Consider the following 21,776-nt stretch of genomic DNA (forward strand, 5'->3'; position numbering starts at 1 on the left):
TCCACCTTTGAATTTTTATCTCCTGTCATATCTTTCACTGTAGCTGTAATATCTCTTCTCTTCCCCCTCCCCTTAGTCACACCTTCCCCTTTTTTCATCTGCACAATCCCTTCAACCCAACACCTCCTCTAACCCCCTAGCGAGTACCATATTGAGGACACATCTAATTTTTTATTTCCATCCCGACCAGGGTGAAAGCCAGAACTCAAAGACAGAGACTAAGCAGTAGATGGAACAATCAGAGATGAACAGACATGCAAGCTGTCAGAGTGAGCAAGAGGAGGACACATGGAGAGCACAGAGGGGGGAAAAGCTAAAATGGAAAATTTGGATCTCTCACCGACATGAAATCAGAGACAGTCAGAGTGACAGGCACACAAACAGACAGGTATATAGTGACTGCAGTTTTTTCCATGCAAAAAAAACCGCAGTTACATAACAGAAAAAGAAGCTCTGTATTTTTCTTTTCATAGAATTAATAAGGCTGCCTCATTATAACGGGCTAAATATAGAGGTGACATTTCCTCTGAACTCCAAGCTTCACTCAGATTTTGGCTTCAATGTGCTATCATTTATGAAATTTGACAAACACAAACATGCTACAGGTTTCACACATACACAGTGATGCACACATATATCAAAGCCTTGAGTTTAATCTTAATGTCAGCATAAGCATTTGCCTTGAAAAAAGGTGGTAGTGAGGGGGGTGCAAAGCAGACCCGTAGAAGCAGCGGATTTCCATAGCTTCATCTGCCTTGCATCGACTGCCCTCATTTGGTGGTTGGTGTGCATTGCATTCCATGTGCTCTTTAATAAGCATGAGCACACCAATGTTCCACTTTAACCACAGTTAACTTACTTATCATGCAGTTATGACAAATAACAGGGCAACTGCAAACAAAAAAACAAAAATAAACCGCAGAGGCAGTAATGCGAATCAGCCTAGTAAAACACACACTAGTCTTTACGTGGCACCTGTAATACAGTAACATTAAGGTAAATTCTATTTTCCCTCACCTCACTTTCTTATTGCATAAAGGTGTTTGCTTCCGGGGTCGGGCCCTCCAGTGTTGCCATTGGTGAGGTTTACCTTCCGTGATTGGCTAAAATTTTCTAAACTGTGGAACTTTCCCACCGCTACCACTACCCGCGTTGAACTGTGAGGCAAGGAGACTCCCGCAGCAGAAAACAGCGACAAAACAACAAATTATATATGACGTAATACCTCGATAACGTCACCATCACCCTATGAAACGTCTGTGCTCGTCACTGCTTCTCTTCGCTTCTTGAAACCACAACTTTTAGAACAAGTCTGCCTTTGGCTGGCTGTGCTGCACGCGACAGAACAAAGTTACCATCCATCATCTCCAATCAAACGCTGATCCGGCGTTTCCTGCAGTGCTGATTGGTTAATTTACGATTAGGGCGGGCGCATTCTTGCTGTCCGCCAGGCAGCAGTGACTTCAGTATTTTGCCGCGAGGAGCTCGTGGGACAGATGAAACCCTCACCTGGAGCTAGACGGTCGTCCACAGGTAGGCTGCACGTTTCTCCAGCTGTGTAATTGTGTGTCTGCATGAACTGCGTTAGTGTTGATGCTAGCCTGGTGGTACATTCCCTATGTACTCCCCAAATTTTAGTACTTACCCTGTGGCTGGACCACTGTTGAGAGCTGAGTAATGGGTAAATGAATCAAACCCTCCTTAAGACCCACTGAGAATTACACTAGCATTTTAACTTCAGTTCTTTTTTATTCTTATCTTGCAGTGAACCTGTTTAGACAAAGGCTGTGCAACCGTTATGAAAAGCCTGAAAGCAAAATTTAAAAAGATTGAGGTAAGAGCCATCTGTTGTGTGGCATCTTGAGTTTTACAGGTGGGTATGTTTTACAGGCACACCTGTCTGATATGCTGCTTCAAGTTATTTGGTTTTTAAATGAATGTTAAGGTGTTGAACTGGACTGTGTTATGTAGTCATTTATACAGTCCCAGGTTGCTTTCTGTGTGTATGTGTAATGGGGGGCAGTGGGATTTGGTGTCACTGAGCAGCAGGAAGGCAGGACTGTCTCCAGACTGCAGCTGTAACCAGAGATCTCAGGTAGCCCTCAATTATTCACATGTACCTGCACACACACAAATAGCTCCTATTATCCTGCTGTCATCCTTTTTCACATGAAAGCTGTTTAAAATGTTAACTTTACTTTTTAAATAAGAACCAACAGAGAATTATAGCAATCATCTACACGATGCAGTGTGGTGTATTCAAACTGATAGGCTGCACTGAAAGTTGCTGGTTTATCTAACTAGACTACTTGTGTTAGCATTTTCATGGTGGTGATGCTTTTAGAACAATTATAGGCTTTTCTTTGTGCTGTCTTAGAGGCAATGAAGGTTACCTCTTTAGGTGAGACGGTGTGGAGTATAACTTAACACTCCAAGAGGCCAGATAGGTAAAATGGCTAGTTCGGGCTGTCCTGTTTTTGTGGTTTGTACCTATTTGTGTTTGTGTGTCTTGCTTTTCTCCCGTTCCCTATAAATGACGTCCCAAACCTGCAGAGCAGCGTGCAGCTTATCCAGCTCCCTTTTCCTGTTTTTGCTGAGTCCTCACATCGCACAGGCCCTACTCTGAAGCTGCAGAGGCACAGATCTGTGACGCTGACGCCAAGGGGTACTGTTGGAAGACCTGGCAAAAAAAAAAAAAAACTAATGAAGAAAAGAAATGAGGTGGCTATAGAGAGGAAGGCACAAGAGAAAATGTTAGGTTAGAGAAAGGAGGGCAGTGAGGAAAGGAGGGAGAGTGTGTGTGGTGCAGTGGATAGACTGTTACGACTCTGCTAGCAGCTGGAGCAGGACGAAAGGATGCTGTTTTAAATGCGGAGAGGGAGGACAGAAAATAGCTGTGTTATGTGTACGTGCGTCACAGTTTATGTGTGACAGTCCTTCGTTTTCACTGGAGGTATGATTTCACGAGAGCATAAATTCTCTGGTAGGTAGAGCTTCGCTGTGTTTTTGCTCTGACCTCTAAAGGGTAGCTTAAAGAAACTTAGGAGTAGCTGATTTTTTTTCTTGATCATTTGGAGTGTGTTTGTATTGTTATGAAGCCAGGTGGCAGTGTGTATTGTTGGATAGGAAACACGGCGGTGGCTTCGTATACTGTAGCTGCATTTAGTTGTGTGTGACACCCTGTTAGCAGCATGGATCCTCAACAGCCTGTTTATAGCCTGATGAAGAGGTTCTGTCCTTGTTTCAGCCTGCTACCGCTGCCAGTAGGTATCAAATAGAAATATAAGTGATTTTTTTTGCCTCCGTAGTTTATAATATTTCTGTATTTAAGTTATTTTGCATAAACTATAAAATTGTTGTGCTCTGTTGTCTTTACTGTGTTTTTCTTTTCTTTACTGGATCATTATCACTAGTTGTTGCCCATTCTAACTGCTCCATATTTCTCAGTCATCTGTTGTGTTGAATGGTAAGAGAAGTGGTACGGTATCAGTTTTCGTGGTGACCTGTTCTCTGTTTTGGCCCCCTCAGAGTCAGGACTGGAGTAAGAGTGATGAACGGCTCTTGCAGGCTGTGGAGCAGAATGAACCCGATAAAGTCTCAGCTCTCATTGTCAAAAAAGGTCTCTGTCCTACCAAGCTGGATGCTGAGGGCAAGTCAGCGTAAGTTGAGTGCCTAAGTTTACTGTGCCTTCAACCCTGTTGAAAATTTGTAGCCAGGTAGTACCAGGAAGCCAACCAGTTCAAATGAACTCTACCATTTATGCCAAGAAGAGTGGTCAAATATCAGCTAGACCTGTGCCAGAAACTTACCAACAGTTACCAAAAAGTGCACCTTAGACAATTAAAACTGTCCAAAGAAATCATTAAAAACCTTAAATTACCGTCACATTTGTGCCCATAATTAGGGAATGTCAATCTATGACCACAAGTGTAAATAAAAGTAACTAGACTCTTGAGCTGAAACTTAACTGATGAGAAGGATCACTAATTGTGACATTTTGCAATAGAAATGCAGATATAAAAGCCATTTTTATTTTTATCCTCTCACCTGTAAGATGTAGTGGCATGTCCTGTTTCTCCTGACAGGTTTCACCTCTCTGTATCCCGAGGCCGGCTAGATTGTCTGGAGGTTATCATCTCTCATGGTGCAGACATCAGCGTCACCGATGGGGCTGGTGAGGGATTTTATTAAACAGAAACATAGTTGTATCCTGTAAGCCACTGGGCTGTTTATAAAATACCTGTAACTGTCTGACTGCAGGCTTCAGCGCCCTTCATCTTGCAGCCAAAAATGGCCAGTCTGAGTGCTTAAAGAGACTGTTACAGGTAAAAAAAAAACAAAAAAACCCAATAATGACACCATAGCGAATCAATTAATTATTGAAATCATTAATAAAAATAACGGCCATTATTTAAAATATTTATCCGGTTACCAATGATGCGTGCTTGTTTCCTCTAACAGGAAAGAATGGCGGTAGACTGCACGGACAGCATTGGAAGGACACCGCTCCATCTTGCAGGTAGCTGTTACAGCATAAAATTATTACACCAGTTTATTTAATTCCATAACAGTTTGCTTATTGATCGTTCTGTTTAGAAATTCAGTTGAATTTAATCATGTCATTGCAAAACGTACTATATGCAAACTTTTAATTGCCTGAACGCTGGTTATACTCACAGCGGTCAGTGGTTGCATGTCCTGCACTGAGACCCTGTGGGACTTTAAAGCCAATCTGGATGCCCAGGACACTGTAAGTTTGACAATTTAGCTGTTTGGTTTGCTGTTTTTGCTGACCAAAAATGAATTTTATTTTTATTTATTTTTTCAGGACGGGGCCACCCCTCTGATATTGGCAGCCCAGATGAGTAGAGTGGAACTGTGTGTCTTTCTATTGGGTCGAGGTGCAAATGCAAACATACAAGATAATCAAGGAAGGTAGTGAACTGTTATTGATAGTATCCCAAATATTGTTTTCCTTGCATGGCTTGGTGAGGCAGTGGTATGACTGCTTGGGCCTTCATTTCCTGTTTCTTGAAATCATTAGAGATGCAATGACTGAAGTGTCAAACAGGTTGGAATTTCACATCAATAGAAAGTGTCATGAAACCACTAGAACTCTCTAGCTAAGCTAGAACAAAAATAAAATCTCTTCAGGATTACTCTCACAGCAGTCTGGGTCTGCAGAAAGGATTCCCATAGAATTACTCCAGTAGTCGAGAGATTTGGAGGGATGCAGGTCAGGATCTCCAGCTGGGGCAACAGCTTTCGGGTTGGCTTTAGATGGCCCCTTGGAGAGGATTACTAGAGAACAGTCCTCTGGTTAAAATTAACAAGGGAAAAGACACAATTTTGGCATAAAATGAAAAACTGCAGTATTTTCTGCTTCATATTGAGTGTCCTGCAGTGTGTTTGTTTTTTGTTTTTCAAAACACATCCTGACTTTTATAACTGGAAACTTTGAACAAAATGAAACATTGCGCCCTTTTTTTTTTTTTAGCATATTTTGTTTTGCAATGATTGACATGCCAAACGAGATAACTCTGCACAATATGTAAATGAAGGCCTTGAAAGAAATAAACATTCTCTAATACTTCTGTAGTTTCTTTTTGTATTGCATTCCTCATCGTAAGTATTTTTTTTTTTATTACCTTGTAATTATATGTTGTGTGTGGTCACAGGTCTGCGTTGATGCTGGCCTGTGAGAGTGACAGCGTTGAGACTGTGGAGGCTCTGCTGAGAGGTGGGGCCAACACACAGCTGGTCGACGGCCTCGGACACAAAGCTACCAACTACAGCGTAACCACAGGCAACCAACGTATCATTGAGATGCTGCAGGATGGAGTACCTTCAGGTATGAGGCCCAAGTCTTCTTTCAGTAGTGTTTGCATTTGCTTTTGTTCTAAGATCTCAAAAGACTTGTCTCAGTAGTGCAGCTCAGATAATCAGTCAAATTACTGAATGTTTGGGAATGGTGAAAACACAGCTACTCTGATCCCCACTGTAACACATGGTACACAGTGACTTTCCAGAGATAATCAGACCCAGAGTATGGTTTGAGTTGCTGTGATGTTCCAGATCCAGACATTCTCATTGGCCTCCTTGGAAAACAACTGTAATAGAGGGAAGTGGATCAGAAGGACAGCTGGGCGTGACTGTAAAGTGGGGCATAAAAATGAAAAAAAGGCTGCTTCCGCTTTTATCTCTCAACAAAGACTTTGCTGATAGGCTACATGGAAAACAGATGTTTGACTTTTTTTGAGAAGATGAAGGAGGTAATTTGGTGTGCACATGATGCCTGACCACATTGGTTCATAATAATTTGAGAGATTTTCATAGATTTACTGCATAATACATGAACGGCACCCATGTAAACTGCATATTAGAAAGGGATTTCAGGGCATTGTCTGCATGTTTTTCTAGCTGTTTTCTGAGTCTCTGTGCAAATGAGGTTTAAGTGCTTTAATGTTTCTTTCCCTATGCATACATAGTCTCTGAGGGCGCAGGGGAGGAGGTAATGTTGCATATTCTTGTGCTGCATCACTCCTTCCATAAATGAGATCATGGCTCACTTTGGCAATCATATTGTGCATGTTTTCCAATATGAGGTCATTGTTTTTTTTGTTTTGTTTTTTTTGTGCTGCTTTCTTTTTGTTGGCTTTCTTTCTCTTTAGTTGCTGACCTTTTGTCTCATCTTGATTTTCTCCATTTTTCCCTTTTGTTTGTTTTTTAAGTTGAGTTTGATCTTTGCTTGCTTGTTATCACCCTCTCACCTCAATGCAGCCTTCTCAAACCCCCTCAGCCGCTTCATCAGTGCAAGGGGGGACTACCCCCCGCAAACGGAAAGCTCCTCCACCACCTCGGTCTCCTCTTCAGGTACTGTAAGAAACATGTCAGTGGGCAGGAAACATTTCTCTGTTCAGTGTTGTCAGCATTTACAGTATCTCCTGTACCCTAAACATGAAGTGATATTAGTTTAATAGTTGAGAAATGTTACACCTAAGATTTTCTTTTGATTGACTGTAGGAAATAAAAAGATGTGAATGAATTTTTAGTTTACAGCTCCACTTGGCACTCTGAAAAAATTAGCAGGTGTCCCTGTTTATACCAATTGTACCATCATTTCTTTGGTGAAATCTCTAAGCTACAACATTGCTTCTCAAGACATTAACTGGATTGTTTATTGATCTGTGTAATGTGATTCTCTTGATTTTGCTGATCTCAAAGATGCAGGGTGTGCCACCTTCCCAAAAGTCCCAGAGTTCAGCTCCTCCTGCCCACTCTCCAGAGCCCCATCAGTCCCAGTCCCCACCTCCCTCTCCCCAGCCTCAAGAAACCCAGCAGTCACCCCAGGTTAGCACTGTAATGTTGGTTCTTATTTGGCTTTTAAGGGTTTCTTCCTTTATCTTAACATAATAGGCAGACTATTATTGGTTTAATTATTTTGTGTCGGGTTGTTTTTTGCTTGTTTTGTTTTAGGCTGAAGACGAGGAGGTGTTTGAGGAGATTCGGCGGCTGCGTCTGGAGAGAGGCCGTCTGCTCCAGAAGATCAAAGCCTTGGAGCAGCAGCAGCAGAGTGCCCTCTCTGCCTTGGAGGAGGTACTGAACAAGAGTCTCCTTAATGCTTTGCGTGCATTCCCTTATTTTGTTTAAACCTTGAGTGATTGAAATTGTACTTTCTGAATGCAACTGCAGTGGCCAATATTATGTGTGTTTGCTCACTAGCTTTCCCAACTAAAGAAACGTCTGGAGGAGGCAGAGGCAGAGAGGGACAAACTGCTTGAGGAACTGAAAGCAGTCCATGGTATTGGGGCGAGTGACTCTGAGGACCTGGATGAAATGCTGGACTTCCCAGGTATGCGATCCAAGTATTTGTGAACGTTCCCGTCCCTAGCACAGAGCGTGCAGGCACTTCATGCCGGTGTCATTGCTGTGCCACTTGGGTATTCTTACATCTTTCATGTCAGGGAGTCATGCTGATTTATTTTTGTCTTTGTTTCTTTTTAACTTTCGCTCTAGAAAAGCTGCTCTCCAAGCGCTCCAGAGCCTCCCCTGCTCAGGATGAGGCCTCTTCTCAAACTGACATTGACTCAGTCAGCCCCTCTCCTGCCCCTGCAGACCCAGGAGCTGTTGCTGAGCTGCATAAACAAATAGAGGAACTTACTTCCCAGAATGCTGAACTTGTTCTGAAAGTTCAGGTCAGGCAGCATAAATGCATAAATACACAGCTAATGCATAAGTACCTACTCTCACACATGCACAGACACCATTTTCATGCCTTCATTATGTTGGCTCATTAACAAAGATAAATTGGTAGTCAAAAGAGTATTAATTGGTTTCCTGGCAGGAGATGAAGATTCTGTTTCAAGAGTTGCTGAGTGTCCTTCATTCAAGCATTAGTCATGACCACTTAAACTTTGGGATGCTTCACTTTGGTGCACTAATGTACCCAGGCAGTTAGTTCATTTAGGTATAAATAGAACACAGCAACATCAGATGTAGACATGGAGGCATTTTGCAGGCGTTCTATGCTAGTTGAAGTTAATCAGAGCTTATTAGTGCTGATGGTTTTATGAAGCATTCTGTTATAGTGTGATTGTTCATTCCCCACTGGAAACATGAAAAGTCCAAACTCAATAAAGACTTAAATAAACTGAAGTGAAATCGAATTGAACTGGCAGTATATGCTCATGTGCTCACCCTGTCACAAAAACGTGGTAATCTAACGACACTACCTGAATTTTCTGTGCACATTCTGTTGGGCTCACATATTGAAGCTAACTTTTTAATAAGCTGCTATAGTTTCACCTCTGTTGTGTACAGATGTTGGAGATGTTTGAGAAGGATGACACAGACATGCAGACCTCCAGTTCGGACTTTGTCCCTCTCGTTCAGTATGAAACCCTGAGAAAAGAGTATGAAACCCTTCAGGAGCGCTTCTCTCAGGCTCAGGCTTCAGCAGAGGCTTCAAGTGTGGAAGAGCAGCAGTAAGAATTTATTTGAAATACTACCACTTCAAACTAGACTCACAGGAAGAGTTCCCGTTCACTGGCTCTGGCCTTTATTCTAAAATGTGCTTGTTTACAAATTGAGTCCTCATGACATAAGGTTTCATGACTGCTGTTGCATCATGTGTATTATTTTTCTTTGAAAAAATATAAAACCTCATCTGTGTTGCAGCTAAGCAACAAAACACTTCAATAATACATTGAGAAAGTGTTATCTAATTCTGAAGCAGTCACTCATTTACACCCTTGTTTGTTTAACAATAAGCTGTATGTCACTTGTTTTCATAAAGGTTAAATATTTATAATTGATTAGAATTTACGTTGTTTTTTTGTTTGTTTTTTGAGGACATCACCTTTTGTGCTTGTTGTTTTCTGTAATAACTAAATGTCTGACTCATATGAATCTAGCATGTTTTCTTAAGTTCACTTCAAGTCTCTGTTGTTTTGCAGTGATGATGAGCGCTCTCAGGGAGGAGCTGCAGATTCAGAGAATACAGAAGCTCTGAAGGAGAAGCTGCGTGAGCTGGAGGAGCAGTTGGCCTCTTCCAAATCTGAGCTGGAGGAGCTAAAGGAGCAGATGCGTGTCGGGGTGCTTTCTGTGGAGTGTGGTATAGGGGATATTGCTGCAGCAGGTGCTGGGGCTTCAGAGGAGGGCCCGAGCCAGGAGGCAGAGCAGCTGAGAGCCAGGGTGACAGAGTTGGAGGAGGAGCTTTCTAAAAGAACGGCTGAGGCTGGGGGTCAGAGCAATTCGGACAGTGACATAATCAAACAGCTGACAGAGAAAGTAAAGGAACTCCAGGCTGCTCTGGCCCAGAAGGAGTCTTCAAAAGAGGAAGAGGAGAAAGAAGACAAAATAGAAGATCCAGAAACAGTGAAGTGCCTACGTGACAAAGTTGCTAAGTTGGAGGCAGCCCTGGCAGAGAGCAGGTTATCAGAAAAAGATGGAGGCGGAGCAGGAGATGGAGATCAGGTCCATCGCCTTCAGGAGCGTTTGCATGAGCTAGAGGGAGAACTGAGGAAATGTGTGCCCCGCTCGGAGCTGGAGGAGGTGCAGGTGAATCTGGGACTCCAGTGTGAGCAGCTGGCAAGGGAGAGGGCGGATGTGGCTAGAAGGCTCAACGATGCCCTCCTGGAGCTGGAGAGACTCAGACCTCCACCACACGGAGAAGAGGAAGATGAAGAAGAGGAGGAAGAGCATTCAGAGAGTTCAGAGCCCTCAGTCATATCAGGTACAACTGATAATGCGGTGTCATTTTGCATGAGTAGAAAACCATTGTATTTAGTTCACAGGTTGAGTTCATGTGTTATTATTTGTGCCTCTGTCCAATCAGAGCATTCCAGACGCACCTTAGCAGCAGTGAGAGAAGAACTTGAAGTAGCGAGGCAGGAAGCAGCTCAGGCTCTGGATTGTCTGTGCGCCGAGCGAGAGAGCCGGGCACAGGACGCCCTGCAGCTGAAGGACACGGTGCCACTTGTGAAACATAAAGAGGCGCTGTCTGCGGTGTCAGAACAGCTTGCTCAGACACTGCAAGAGCTCCAGGAAGAAAAAACCCTTCGGGGCCACGCTGAGGAGCAGGCTGCATCACTGGAGGCTAAACTGCAGGCCACGCAGGATGCCATTCCCAAAGAGGAGCATGAGAAAGTCAAGGTCAGCAGAAATGTACAAATATGATAATAACAGATCAAAAGGACAGTGATCAAAAGTAGCTGATAAGGCAGGGCTCTTCTTAAATATGTTAAATATAGACTCCACCATTTCCTCCACTTTTAAAGGACAGGTTCACATTTTTTCATCACCTTAACTCACATGCACAATATACAGTAATAAGTTGCTGTAATTGTTCTGTAAAAAGCTAATTGTGAGTGAATCTGCCTGCAGTGAAAATTAATACATTTTATCTGAAGCATGAAACTTCAGGGCCTGAATGATGCCTCCATTTTTTCCTGAAAAATCTTTAATATTAAATACAATGAATTACAAAATGGGCATTTGCAGTTTCTTTAAATTGTTTGAGGTATGAGAAGTAAGAGCTGTGCACATGTGCTTTTAGTTGACTTCTTCTGCTTTTAATTTTATTCAGCCACAACTCTTGAACAAACAGATCCCTTGTTAATGAACCTTGCCATCTTGCACATTATTAAATGGCATATGATGATGATAACAATAATACTGATATTGAATTTCCAAATTTTAGAAGTTTGTTTTAAATGCACACATGGTCAGACGGAATAAAACTCTTCAGTTAATCCTGGCTCGTCTCACAGGCAGAGCTCCAGCACGCCCTGCAGGAAAGTGAGAGCGGTGCAGCAGCAGCTCGGGATGCTCTGAGTGAGAAGGAGATGGAACTGAGAGAGCTGAAATCCCAGAAGGCTGCAGAACAGGGCCTGATTTCTAAGGAGGATCACGAGGCCCTTCGGCTCTCTTTGCAGGCTGAGATCAACGCCATCACGGCCCGTTTCAACGATCTTACTCGTAAACACGAGAAGACCTGCACTGAGGTCTGTGTGTCTATGATATTATGTGAGACCTCAGATATTATTGTTTGCTACAGCAGCAGTAGCTGTGTGCCTTGATGCCCTCCTGCCTTTCTTTACATTATCCTACTCCATTACTTCTGTACTTCTTTTTGCTGCAATGACCCATCCTTATGTGTACTGAGTCATGTACTAAATTTGCTTGTGCACTACCAATTCACAATATAACAAAACAGCAGAAAGCAATACAACTATCCTACTAATTTAAGTTTTTATTATATATTTTTTCATTTAACTGATTTTAATTGCTGTAAAAAAATTAACTTCCCAAATGTGGGATAAATAAAGTACATCTAATCTCATTTTAGGGACACTCCAAATTGAATTTTCCTTCACATCTGCTGTTGCATTTAAATAATAAACTAAACGGCTAAATGCAGAGATTTTTTTTTTTTATTAAGAGGCAGGATGAGACTGTTGGTATTATTTGTCTTCTGCAGGTATTCCAGGTACAAAGGGAGGCACTCTTTAACAAGAGTGAGCGGCAGGTCGCAGAGTCGCAGCTCGCCACAGTTCAAAAACAACTTGCTGAACTACAAGCCCAGTCAACCCATATCCAGGAACTCCACAAAGACATCCAGGAATCGCAGAGCCTCGTGAAAGAGAAGGACCGCAAGGTGAGATGCTAGCTGTTCATGAAGTTCACGGCTGCTCTTGAAGAACAAGGTTGTGAAAACTGATGTGTTCAATATGTGTGCAGATAACAGAGCAGTCAAAGGAGGTGTTCCGACTGAAAGAGGCCCTGGGTGCTCTCTCGCCTCCTCTCGGAATCACCTCTTCCTCCTCATCAACCCATCATGGTAACCCTGGACAGCAAATGGCTCTGCAGAATAGGATTGCCATCCTCACTCAACAGCTCCAGGTGATCTATTAGATTCAAAGTGAAAATGTACTCATAAGTCTGGACGAATAAAAAGGTTTTGAGTGGTTTTTCTTTCTAAATGTTTGGATAGATATAATTGATCTGAGGCCAGCAGGGAGCTTATTCAAATGAACACAACCACAATAACTGAAGTCAGCTTTTAGTGCACTTGGATCTAATTCTGGGAACAGTTAAAAGATCTACACTTGATGACTGGAAAGGCCTGACTGGGTTGTAGACAGATTTGTACTGTAATATGATAATAATATTGTCTTTTTTTTGCAGGATTGGGAGAGAAAGCACAAACAAGTGGTGACTGTATACCGCTCACACTTACTGGCAGCTGTGCAGGTCAGTTCGGTGCACTCATATGCACAACAATTAGGACTGAAATGGAAATTTGTTGAGGATTTGTTTGCGTGTGTGTCTACTTTGGATCACACAACAGCAGTCTTTGTATAATTACATCACGTGCGTACACATCGTTGACCCTGTTGTTCTGACTTTTTAACCCTCAGCTGTAAAAGACAGAGTACTGTAGTCATCCTGCCAGGCAGGCAACGTTAACACACACGTTTATGAGTATGATAACTCCAGAATGATGCAACATAGGAGTTTCAAACTGATACAAAGGTGTATCTACTATAAATCTCGGACAAATTTAGATCTCAGTGACAATGTCAAATTGATACCAAAGGTATATCTAATAGGAGCCTGAGGGGTACCACTGGCTGCTGCCTGTATTTTTCAGTTGATTTATCTAGATCAGTGATTTTTAGTGTTCAGTTCATCTGTCTTAAATGATAATGGAACTTAAACTTTGGTTTGTCCCCCTATCAGATACACACGAAGGAATAAAAATGTGTCTGTCATCTTTCTGAGCAAAGCATAATTTCAGACGAGGTTTTAAAGAAAAGGAACTCAAATTTCAATTTTTTTCCCAGTAGCTTCATCATATTTCTCTACCACAACAAATGTAGACATTTGTTATTACCTTTTGGCATGCTAGCTATAATTTATTGTTCTATTTTGTTGAGCTGGCTGCATAGTTGCTCAACAAAATAGTGTGTGAATGTGTGTGTGAATGGGTGGATGACAGGTTGTGTAAAGCGCTTTGGGGTCCTTAGGGACTAGTAAAGCGCTATACAAATACAGGCCATTTACCATTTACTTTAATGCTTTTAGCAGGTAGGAATTGTCTTCTTGATGCCTCTCTTAAAATGGGACAGTTATTGTAATGTTTAGTTGGTGGTTAACATTGTTTTTCTGGAAATACAAGTATCTTGGACTATTTGCAGTATCGGCTACCTTTCATTTCAAGATGGCATCATCGTCTGTCAACAGGGTCGCATGGATGAAGAGGTGCAGCATTTGCTACTCCAGATCCTGAAGATGACACACCAGGGGCACTGAAATTTAGAGCATCTGCAAGTTTCTCTCAGCTCCAGTCCCCTCTACAGGGCAGCATAGCAGCTCTATCACAGCAGCCTGTGGGACCAGTACCCAGTATAAAGCCAAATACAACTGATCTGTGGTCAGGTATAGCTGCATGCTTGTAATGTAGTAACCCAAACAACCGATAGAAAAATGGAACATGGAGTGCCTTTATTGTGTAGTATGTGAGGAGTTTATGAAAGCAGAATGTGAATGTGACAGAGTGGATATTTAGACGATACCAGACGCATTGATTTGTTTTTTTATATAATAGTTAATTAAAAAAAGAAGATAAATTCTCTGCGGTTCACTGTGTTCTTTTTAAAGTGATCCATCAAAGAGTGTCGGTTGACTGACTCTGGGCTTAACTGTGGACCCGATACAGTAGCACACAAATATAGGATCCATTCCAGTAACTATACTATGGAGTGTGCGAGAAAAATGCATAGTAATATGTCAAATGCATATTTAAAACACTAAGGGTCCTTATTTTACAGTATGTAAGCCAGCATGCTGTTCTGGCCATCCTGATCCATGACCCTCTGCAGCAGCTATACACATACATTAAGGAAGCTAGAGACACAATATTTGAACCAACTAATATGCCTGAAATACGTGCATACAACCATTTATACTTTGTGAGGATAAAAACACGGTGTAAACAACTTTCAGCTGCTTCCTTATTCACAAAAACTTGCACTGCATTTTTGATCATCCGATGCCGTTCCTAACACAACCCCAGTGGGATTTGTGCCCTATTAGGTGGGATCTAAACATGGATCTTTTGCTTGTTGGTTAGATGGTTAAACTTCCACTCACAAATGACAACCCACCTTTTTTTAATACATTTTATTAACAAAAAGTCAGTCAGTTAATCATAGAAGAAAAGGTCCAGGAAATTCCTGAGGGGAGATACAAAAGAATGATAATGATCTGGATCTCACAAAAAACTGTTGAAGTTTACCTCATCTTTATGTGCATTTATGAGGCTAAGAACAAAGGAGGGCCTGATTAAACTTAAGTAGCCAAGAACAGAGAGGGGGGAAAGGGCAGAAAGCAGACAAAATAATTTTAAAGTATTACACTGTCAAAACTGGGGATGAAATGTTGTGGAGCAAAAACACACCAGCAAGTCAGTAAAATGTACAGACAGGGAATAAGGACAATAAAGTGATGCAATTCCCTGAGCTGGGAAAAATTAAGCTCCTTCTTTAACATGTCTATGACTGACCTCTGACTTAAAAACTCTGAGGGACACACATATAAGACGATAACATTTAAGACCATCATAGACAGTATTACTCATTCACCCCAAAACAAGAGCAGCTTCCATTACTGTTTACATGTACACAACTTTGAATCATCCTGAAGTTTGTTCATTTACTCATTGGCGTGGCAAGAAAACTGTTCTTTTGCAACAAGAGCATAAATGCACATTATATACACGCTGACACAAACGCCTGTCAGTGTAGTTATTAAGGCACTGAAGTGGGAGAGGCTGGGGAGAACGGGCATGGCTATACTGAGCATTAATGCGGAGGAGTTTTTACCACACATGACTTCCTAAAATAATGAACAGCCCTTACAAACAGCACAAATAGCAGATTTAATAGCAAATGTGATGAAACTTCTCAGTCAGGACAATGTATCGATCTCCACTGCACTGATAAATACACTAATGAGCCACATTAAAACCATCCATTGTGTAGATCCCGCTTGTTCCACCAAAACGGCTCTGACCGATCGGTGCAGCAGGTGATGTTTTGGGTGCGCCGTGTTGTCTGGCTCTTTGCATGGAGTTGGTGCAGTGGATTGGCTTGTTCTGGCCCATCTCGTGGCCGAAAACAGAATCTGCAGGGAGGCGGGCTGTTTCAACAGCTTGCACTGTTTGTCATGTTCTGCAACTGTTCCTGAGGAAAGCACTTGAGGTTGCTGTTACTTGGAACTTGTTTATGTGGTTGATGTCTCGAGATAGCTTCCACTTGAATGCCAGGACCCAATGTTTCCCAGGTAAATCAGTGATGTGCGCTTCACCTATCACTGGTTTTAATGTTGGGGCTAATCAGTGTATCATGATTATGCTTTTTTTTGATGGATGTGAGGCTTAAAATAGCTCAGAGAAACAATGAAGGCTTTGTGGCTGTTATAAATTCAGATACTGCAGACCTTGAACATGAGCATTTAACAGTCTTTACATTCTAAACAGTTGCAGAATTTTCATTTCCTGCATTTGTACCGAGATGAACTACTGGACGAACTGGACATCTTGTTTTGAATTTTTTGGTGCACCAGAAAATTAGTGACAGTTTATTCTGGTGATTCCCACAACTGGTTGATTTGAATAACCTGTGACTTACTAGTCATGCAAGTTGTGGTTTACTTAAAGGAAGCACTTCACAATTACAGGCTTTTCTTCACTATGCATTAAATCCTTTTGTGATTTCCTGAGGTTAGCTCCTCTCCAGACAGGTTGTCAGTTTAATTTTTGACCTCGGTTGGTGATTATCCAGCTCGGGCACAGCGCAGACTGTGGATCCTGGTTGGTTTGTTAGCTTAATAACTGCATGCTGAGGAGTTTATGACAGATGAGGGATATTTGGTTTATCCTGGTAGTCAACAAGCAGAAATACAGGGATATATCAGATACTGCAGACTCCTTAGAAAGATTGTCCATGGAAAGAAAGTATTGCTGATATTCTTTCTTCCCGTTGAAAAAAATCATCCCATAATGAGTCCTAGATTCAGTTTTTATGTGATTTGTATGGGCACATAGGAATTTAGCACTGTAGAACGAGAGAGAAAGAAATACTACATTATTTCTACTTAGATCTATTGTAACCAAGTGTGTGAATATAAAAATAATCTACATGCTAAAATGTGAACCTCCCCTTTGCAGTTAAAGACAAATTGAACACCTCAACAATGTAAAGAAATAGCAATGCTTTTTAAAATGATAATGTTAGCATGCACTCCTTGCTTTACGTCTGCATTATAATCCCTTAAATTATTCATGTATCTGGTTTGAAAAGTACATAGTGTATACTGCTATCTTACAGTCCCACACAGGTCCAGGTAATTCACTGCTTCCTCCTCACACCCCGTTTGAGATGAAGCTCACTCTCTGCTGCTACAATAGGCAGCTCATTCTTCAGGTGAAACGAGACGAGGTGGGTTATACTCTCAAATAACATGTCTTTGGTCCGGACCTTTTTTTTTGAAGGGAAAAGCAAAACAAAAGGAGTACACCAGTGTAACTTCATAACAAAACAAATAAGCAGTGTGATTTATTGAAACTACTTCTTAAGAGACTCACCACTCCTTCAGGGTCCACTAGCAGTAAGTGTTTAGGGAGGCCACGGTGTAGGCCGCTCAGCACATACTGGCCAGGATTGGTAGTGCTCTCCCTTACCAGAAAATCTCCGTCCCGGCTCAGGAGTTTTTCTGCGTCTCGTCGGCTCATGCGGCTGTGGTACCAGGGCTCACGGCGAAGCTGCTCCTCATTTGGAGCAACAGGGGCTCTGCGTCGTGGAGGGCTGGGCCACTGATCCTCCAACACCCGACCACCTCCCTCAGCACAAGAGCCTCCAGATATAGTGGACCCAACACCACAGGCCTCATGGAGTTTCAGGGCATCCTCAAAGGGCCCTACAGAGACGACAAAGGCGCTTGAGATGTTTCACAAGGTAGTGGTTTTGTTGTTTCCTCGTGTAGTGGTCTGCCTAACAAGCAAAAGATCCGTGGCTTGATCGTAAAAGGACAGTGTCAAAAAGGGAATTGGTGGGAATCAAACATTTGAGAGAAAGTCTGGCTGTCGTTCTGTTATATATATATGTCCGAAGATGTCATAGGCAGGACTTACTCATGTCAAAGAGATCCTTTTTAGGACTCTCTGGTGCCCTGGTGCCTCTGTGCCCATCAGGACCCTGCGTGAGTGAATCCAGGTTTTCCAGACTCTGGGTGTTAACATATTGATGCTCCTCATAGTCTCTGCTGCCTGGAGGCTGACCGTCAGCACACAAATAACCATCTGATGTCAGACCTAAGACAGAAAGGTGCGCACATAATGCGTTTGATTCACTAGTTTCTGCCCAATGCTACAGCACTGTTTGCTGCTAACGGAAACAACTGATTATATAAAAGAAAAAAAAAAATCACAAAATGTCACTTATAATTTCCAACTGCTAAAAGTCTAACTATTATTTTCTATATTTTTGAAAGGAAAAAGTTAATTGTCGTATCTATCTTGATCATCCTCCTAGCATCAGTCTAGTTAAAGATGATAAACAATATGAAGTATGAAGGGGGCCTCATTAAAAAATGCCAAGATCCTATTTCTGTTAGTTAAGAGGGCAAACGCTGAGCTCCTCTCTCCCTCAGGCAACGAGGACTGTGATGATTAGCTTTGTAATACAACAAGGATGGAAAAAAACAACTAACCTCCTTCAGAGACAATTTAACATAAATATATACACAAAACAAATCTGACAATCCTCATTGTTTAGTATGTGACTAGAAAACGTTGCAACTCATATATTTAAAAAAAATATCCTTCATTTAAAAACCTGTTTGAAATCCCCCCAGTTAAGTACATCCCCTCTATATAACAACTGTATTATAAAAACTAATCTAAAAGGTCACAATGTTTTAGCTGTTATAGCTGCTCCCTGCCACAGGATGTCTCACCTGAGCTGCAGGTTGTCTCGGTGTCCCAGTGAAGCTCATAACACAGCTGACCAGGCTGGTGAGATGCTTGATCTCTCCTGGCTGGTGAGCTCATCTGCTAACACATAATCACACCACAAGAACACAACCTAAATACATCTGGATCTGTATAACCAAGAACTCTCATCTCGTGTCCCTGCATAATGTAGTTTCGAAGCACTCTATTTGAAACATTAGCTGCAGCATGTCACCCTGTTGTGAACAAGTTGCAACAAAGGGGGCAATGGGTCCTTTCACCTGATAGGCTACAGAGAACCCAAGGCTCTTTGTGTAATCGTATTTGTCTTAGGCAATTATGCTGCAGGCACAGTTATGGAGTATATTTTCATGATCCTATGCTTTAATTCCGTGTAACAATATGAGGCAGGAGCATGAAAACACATCAGTCACCAGTTCACGAGGGAGATGTCAGAGAGTTCTGTTCTAAACATTAATCCAATACTTCATGATAATGAGCAGATGTTTTAGTTCAGTCTGTAGTACAAGCATGCAGGTTTTACAGTTTTACACAAAAATGCACCGGAGGTCTTCTCGATGAAATTTAGAAAAGCAGAAATACACCGTACAAATAGAAAAATATAAATACACAATATGCAATTACCTCAAAACTGGATTCAGCTACAGTAGAGCTAAGGCTACCATATCAACACGCAGAGCCTGATTTAACAGTATTTCTGTAGCCATGTCAGGACACTCACCTGAGCTGCTGTCTTGCTCTGTGGTTGAGTGTGCATGTGACCAATGAGGGTTCCACTAGGCCTGAGTCTGGAGTCTACTACACCTCCAACAGGAGGCTCCTTCCCTGGAATACGGTTATAGTAATCCGGCTCAGAGAAGTCCTCATCATCCCTCCAAATTGGTTCTTCTGTCCTGGCAGACCTGAGGAGAAATATACTGTGAGTGTAAGTCTGACAATAGAACTACATGTCCGAATAAAGACGGCAAAAAACTGTATTTTAACCACAACTTGCAAATATGATTATGTATTCATTTCTATAATGATGTTAACACTACAGCATTAATTTGAGGAGGAAATCAGCGTTCTTAAATTGATTTGTTCTGATCAAGTAACATCTCCACATCCGAAATTGAGAAGATTTGTTTATTTGAAACCAGGAAGAAAAAAAACTGCTTGTCTGGAGTTATTCTGGTGACTGCAGTGGCATCGCTGCGGTAGCATCTCATGTGTGAGAAAATCTATGTATTTACAACACTGTAAGACTGATTTTGAAGAAATACAAGAACAAAGTATCACATCTCCTTGTAATAAATAAGAAAGAAATCTGAGAACTCTAAACTAGATCAGGTTGGTGGTGGCTAAGCTCTTTCTGCTGGATGCTTAGAATAGAATAGAATTAACCTTTATTATCCCACGGATGAGAAATATCGGTGTTACAGAGCTCTTACAGCAAGTGAAAGTAAAATATAAAAGGAATACACAAGGTAGTCCTATATACACAAGCAACCGAAGTTTGTATATACAGGTATATACAGGTAACAATGTACAGAATATGTATAGAAAAATTGTACAGAGATATGTATAAAATGTGCAGTAAACAAACAAGCTGGTGCGTAAGATGACCAAAAGAATGTTAAGCTGCATTATAGAGTCTGACAGCTGCTGGTAAGAATGCTTGGGATGTATACAGTCATGCGAGTCTTAAACTGAAGTGTTTTTTTGGTGCTTTTGTTACATGAAGTCAACATACTAGATTTTTCTATTTGACACGTTGGGATAATTCATGAGTCATTATCCCACCGCTTCACCGATGTCACTGATTTTAAGGAGAGTAACAACAACTCTTAACATCTTTTTCATCCAGTTAAGTACGTGAGAAGTGGCAGGACTTTCTGTTACCTCTCCACAGATGTCATGGTTTTTGGTGGACTGTGCAGGTACTGTTTGAACTGCAGCTCGAAGGCTTGGCCGAGGGTACTGATGACACTTTGGGCTAAACCATCTGAACACTCCAGGATATGACATGCTGAAAGAAAAAGAGAGAGAGAGAGAGAGAGAGTGAGGAGTTAAAAAGTTGCCACGAGCTATTCAAACTCCCGGTACAGCAATGAGCCAATAGTTTATTGGCTTCTACATATGTGGATTTTAAAAATATTAATATTTTTTAAGACATCAGCAAACACAATGTTTATTAGCTATTTAATTTCCAACAAAGTATATTTTGTGGTGCAATAGGCTGATATTTTATAACAATACTGGTTTACGATACCGGCATATTACGACATTTTATATACTTTAGTTTTTTTTAAATAATTGTGATGTTTAAAAATGAAATACTAATATGTTTACAATGCAAATGCTAAAATGAAATCATCAATATTGTTAATAAAATATTGTTTTTAAATGATTTTGTACTGTTATTGTTACAGTCTCACCCACCCTAAACCCATAATAATTGTAATTAAGCCACAGACAAACCACGTAATACAGTTAGAGGTGGAATCAAAGCATTTTTAAGAAAAACTGTCTATAGATATCGCAATAGTAATGTTATAATCCACAGTAAAAAAGGCAACACTGACAGCAGTACTTTAGAACATACCTCTCTGATTCACTGGGTCTTTGGACACATATGCAACATAATCAGGTGTGTCCTGCAACATATTAGTTTGGGGGAAAATCAGCTCGATAAATCAAAACCATCAGTAATTTTTTAAGCTTGAGACTGTTAACGATTAATTCAAGTCATACATGTTTGCATAGGCAAAATGTTCATTCCAACAATTTAATGGAGAGTAAATGTTAAATGCTGCACTCACTGTGTCTCCCCCAGAGGCAAATGAGATGGACTGCAAGGGATGATGAGCTATCACCTGAAAGAGAAAGGAAGCCATTCGTTATTTTGTCAATGAATGTACAGTACTGTGTAAAAGTTTTGACCCACCCCTCATTTCTTTATATTTTGCTTCCAAGGAGCTAAAATGTCTTTGAATTTTTTTAAGGTGGTCTTGAGCAACAGCCCTCCAGGTTTTCTGAAAATCTTTCAAAGTTTTTCTTTGGACATTGGCTGCTTTTTAACAGTTTTCATGGTTTTTTTTGTTTGTTTAGCCACATAACTCTGGCCTATTAATCATTCAAGCATAAAAAAGGCACCTAACTCAAGCAATGACCCTGTTGTATCTACACATAATGGACAACTGGGCAAAGTCCCAATTAAAGGTTAAAGGTTTGACTCTGTACCTCACAAAAGTGGTATTTA

The 21,776-nt window shown here is 41.3% G+C and overlaps 2 protein-coding genes across 8 annotated transcripts in view; one reads left to right on the top strand and one right to left on the bottom strand.

The window, feature by feature from the left end:
- The first annotated feature begins 1,176 nt into the window (after window positions 1-1,176).
- On the top strand, window positions 1,177-14,135 carry ankrd24 (ankyrin repeat domain 24). Of its 5 annotated transcripts, none has more exons than XM_084921561.1 (22): window positions 1,177-1,533; window positions 1,766-1,834; window positions 3,529-3,659; window positions 4,086-4,174; window positions 4,261-4,325; window positions 4,462-4,519; window positions 4,680-4,750; window positions 4,829-4,935; window positions 5,679-5,851; window positions 6,489-6,511; window positions 7,225-7,350; window positions 7,477-7,596; window positions 7,723-7,852; window positions 8,017-8,195; window positions 8,821-8,984; window positions 9,456-10,234; window positions 10,337-10,653; window positions 11,271-11,504; window positions 11,981-12,157; window positions 12,241-12,402; window positions 12,688-12,753; window positions 13,747-14,135. In XM_084921561.1, exons 2-22 carry the CDS (start codon window positions 1,799-1,801, stop codon window positions 13,813-13,815), a joined length of 3,276 nt encoding a protein of 1,091 aa, XP_084777687.1. In that variant the 5' UTR covers window positions 1,177-1,533; window positions 1,766-1,798; the 3' UTR covers window positions 13,816-14,135. The 5 variants fall into 5 exon arrangements, with proteins under 5 accessions (XP_084777687.1, XP_084777685.1, XP_084777686.1 ...); XM_084921559.1 differs by lacking the exons at window positions 1,177-1,533; window positions 1,766-1,834 and adding exons at window positions 2,587-2,983; window positions 3,188-3,263; XM_084921560.1 differs by lacking the exons at window positions 1,177-1,533; window positions 1,766-1,834 and adding exons at window positions 2,587-2,983; window positions 3,191-3,263.
- A 531-nt stretch (window positions 14,136-14,666) lies between these two features.
- shc2 (SHC (Src homology 2 domain containing) transforming protein 2) overlaps window positions 14,667-21,776 on the bottom strand; it is a 16,975-nt gene continuing 9,865 nt past the window's right edge. The window contains exons 5-13 of one of the 3 annotated variants that reach the window (XM_084920646.1): window positions 21,337-21,390; window positions 21,120-21,171; window positions 20,417-20,543; window positions 19,257-19,437; window positions 18,520-18,616; window positions 17,696-17,875; window positions 17,150-17,481; window positions 16,891-17,042; window positions 14,667-16,442 (exon numbers count right to left, since the gene is read on the bottom strand). In XM_084920646.1, the coding sequence (XP_084776772.1) occupies window positions 16,914-17,042; window positions 17,150-17,481; window positions 17,696-17,875; window positions 18,520-18,616; window positions 19,257-19,437; window positions 20,417-20,543; window positions 21,120-21,171; window positions 21,337-21,390 (1,152 nt within the window). In that variant the 3' untranslated portion in view covers window positions 14,667-16,442; window positions 16,891-16,913. Of the gene's footprint in view, window positions 16,620-16,890; window positions 17,043-17,149; window positions 17,482-17,695; window positions 17,876-18,519; window positions 18,617-19,256; window positions 19,438-20,416; window positions 20,544-21,119; window positions 21,172-21,336; window positions 21,391-21,776 lie in introns of all 3 variants that reach the window. The other 2 variants (XM_084920644.1, XM_084920647.1) reach the window with 2 other exon arrangements.

Source organism: Perissodus microlepis, chromosome 23 (assembly GCF_051167445.1).
Source record: "Perissodus microlepis isolate ML-2025 ecotype Zambia chromosome 23, ASM5116744v1, whole genome shotgun sequence".
NCBI lineage: Eukaryota > Metazoa > Chordata > Actinopteri > Cichliformes > Cichlidae > Perissodus > Perissodus microlepis.